Source organism: Chrysochloris asiatica, unplaced genomic scaffold (assembly GCF_000296735.1).
Source record: "Chrysochloris asiatica unplaced genomic scaffold, ChrAsi1.0 scaffold00154, whole genome shotgun sequence".
NCBI classification, from domain to species: Eukaryota; Metazoa; Chordata; class Mammalia; order Afrosoricida; family Chrysochloridae; genus Chrysochloris; species Chrysochloris asiatica.
Genome location: NW_006408672.1, coordinates 3,088,930 through 3,092,203, shown reverse-complemented (window position 1 = coordinate 3,092,203; position 3,274 = coordinate 3,088,930). Strand labels below are relative to the sequence as shown.

At 43.6% G+C, this 3,274-nt stretch overlaps 1 protein-coding gene across 1 annotated transcript in view; it reads left to right on the top strand.

Moving 5' to 3' along the window:
• UMODL1 (uromodulin-like 1) overlaps positions 1 to 3,274 on the top strand; it is an 87,761-nt gene that overhangs the window by 19,420 nt on the left and 65,067 nt on the right. The window contains exon 6 of the mRNA XM_006870852.1: positions 2,576 to 2,716. Coding sequence (XP_006870914.1) covers positions 2,576 to 2,716 — 141 coding nt within the window. The remainder of the gene's footprint in view (positions 1 to 2,575; positions 2,717 to 3,274) is intronic.

Genomic DNA, 3,274 nt, shown 5'->3' with positions numbered 1-3,274 from the left:
GATTCATAACCACTACGCTACACTTTAGGGAGGTTTATACCCTTGAATGGGAGAATAGTTGGTCTGAGTGTACAAATACAGTAGGTTTGGTATGGTTGGATACATCTCTACCTCATTCTGATCCAAGTCAAATTTGAATTCCCAAGTTCCAAAGTAAAGATTTGAGACTTTGTCAACAAAGTCTTTGTCATCTTTTCTCTTTCTTCCTCTGTTTCTCCTCCACATTCTCTCATACCTGTCTCGCTCCTCTCTGGACAGGTTTATTCTTCTACTCAAATCCCAGCACAAAACAAGAACTTGTTTCTTGAGTTCTTTGGATTTCAATATTGCACGCTCTTACCCACACTCACCATGACACCCTTGTGCAGAGTAGACTCTTTCAGACGAATGTGCACAAAGCTGAACTTGTACTCTGTAAAGCACATGGACTGGCCTAGAAGAAATGACCTCTGCCTTCCTTTTCCTCCTCTTCTTTGCTCCCACTGCTTTCTGGTTTTCTCCTTGTCTTTCTCTTCCCCCTCCTCCTCTTTCTTTTTTCACTCTGTTGGTTGACAAACTGTTTCTGAAAAGGACCAGATTGTAAATATAGTTTACTTTGTAGCGACACAGTCTCACTTACTCAATATTGTATTTTGAAAGCAGTCATAGACAATACAGAAGCAAATGGTTGTAGCTGGATTCCAATAAAACTTTATTTGCAAAGACATTTGGTGGGCTACAGTTTGCTAATGCCTACTTTATGTGGAAAAGTGGCTGATGATGCTTTTTTAAAGATCACATGAACTCCTGGTATGGTGCTGTAGGATCAGCTCTGGACTGTGAACCACAAGGTCAGCAGTTCAAACCCACCAGCTGCTCCTCGGAAACCCTATACAGAGTCACTATGAGTCAGAACTGACTCGATGGCATACAGCAACAACAAAGATCACATAGAATGAGGCCCAAGCTTTAAGGCCAGTAGACACTGTTGTTGTCAAGTGCCATCGAATTGGTTCTGGCTCAAAGCGACCCTGAATAGGATAACCTTGCTGTTATCAGTCCAGTGTTTAACCTACAGTGCCACACCAGGACTCCATGCACACTATGGTGGTGGTGGTGGTTGTGTACCACCGAGCCGGTTCCTACTCACAGTGACCCGTACAGGGTTTTGGAGGCTATAAATCTTTATGGGAGCAGAAAGCCTCATTTGGTAGTTTCAAACTACTGACCTTGTGGCTAGCAGCCCAGCTCGTAATCCACTATACTACCAGGGCTCCCTATGGACACTATTGTCATTGTTAAATGCTGTCGAGTCAGTTCCGACTCACAGCGACCCTGTATAGGATTTCTGAGAAGTACAGCTATACTTGGCCAAGTTGTTGGAGAGGAGGAGGAACACGCACCATAGGAACTATAGGGTATCTCAGGAAGAAAGTGTTAGAAAAAGCCTACTGTAAGATTTGGTTGATTGATTTGTGGTAGTCTCAGAAAGTTAGGTTCACTCCCAATGGAATGATGTCAGAAAGTGGAATTAAATGGCCTAACTTTGTCTCTCATACTTCGTACATATTGTCAGGAGGGACCAGTCACTGGAGAAAGATACCATATTTGGTAAGGTGGAGGGAGGGTCAGAGAAAAGAGGACGACCTCCAGCGAGAGGGATTGGCAAAGTGGCAGCATCAATGTACTCAAGCGTGGCAACAATTATGAGGTTGGCCCTGGATTGGGCAGTGTTTCGTTCTGTTGTGCATAGGATTGCTATGAGTCAGTACCGTCTCAATGGCACCTAACAACAACAATAAAAACAATTAGGTATTTCAATCACCTTAATCTGTGGGAGGAGTCCTGGTGTGGTGCTGGGGGATAATTGCATTAGACGAAAGGTTGGTGTGAACCGCAAGATCGGCAGTTCAAATTTACCAGCTGCTCCTTGGAAACCCTATACAGGGTCGCTATGAGTTGGAACTGACTCCAAGGCACTTAGCAATGACAACAAATCTGTAGGGAGGGATGGCTGGCATGAGGGTAATGTAATTGAATAAAGAAGTAGAATCGTTCATTTTGGTCCAGCACGTGGGGTGTTTTTGTGTGTAGATAAAATTACAAAGTGGCCTGACTGGAGCTCATTCTCTTATGGTTTCAGATTGTCCTTTTCTGAGACTGGTGCTCTATGGTGTGGCTTGTGTTTAATAGAAAAATACTATGGTCAGGCTGTGAATGCTGGGCCAGCTTCCACATTGCAAGGCTGCTCTCTTTCTTAGCTCAGATAGCTGCTCAGTCACAAGATTTATATGTGATACAAGAGTTTGGTTCCTTCATGGCGTAACCACTCAGACGCAATAGATCCCAAATAATTTGCTCAGGCAGCAGCAGCTACTTAAGGGTATCTGTTTGTTGGCTTTGTTGTGGGTGTGCCATGCTTGGACAAGTAGATCAGTTGGCTCTACAAGGTTCTCAAAGACATGGCTCAACTATTCACCCTCAAGGCCATTGCCCAGTGCACCTTCTCATGTCATGTAAATCCACAGAGGATACCTGTTTGGAGGTTTATGGGAATGCTCTAACAAGTCTTCTGAACATTTCTCCTCTTCCACAGATGTAAATGAATGCCTCTTTGATGAACTTAATACTTGTTCTGGAAGGGAATGCTGTTTAAACATGGAGGGCTCATACCAATGTGTCTGTCACCAGGAGTCCCCAAGCTCATCATCCCTGAAGCCAAACCACACATGTGAAGGTAATCAACTGGGTTCTTCCAAGATGGTGCTAGACTGGCTTACAGATTTTTTTAAGGCTAGATGATCTATACACCACAGAGCATTTGGAAATAGCTGACTCATGACCATAGAACAATCATTTAGTTCTTCCATCCATTCAGATCTCATAGTAGGCTAATCTTGCATGCATTCTTTTATTTAACAAATGTTTGTGTTTGTGTCATTACTGTGCTAGACAACAGTGCTATGAACATGCATAAATAGATCATACTCTTTGCTTTGGAGAAACCCACTGAAGAATGTAATAGATATTTGCCATACATGGTATATAAGTTGTTGTTTGTTGTTAGGTGCCATCGAGTCCGTACCGACTCATAGCGACCCTATGCACAAAAGAACGAAGCACTGCTCGGTCCTGGGAAACCTCACAGTTGTTGCCACACTTAAGCCCATTGATGCTGCCATTTTGCCAATCCATCTCGCTAGGGTTTTCCTCTTTTTCTCTGACCCTCCACCTTACCAAACATGATATCCTTCTCCAGTGACTGGTTCCTCCTGACAACACGTCAGAAGTATGA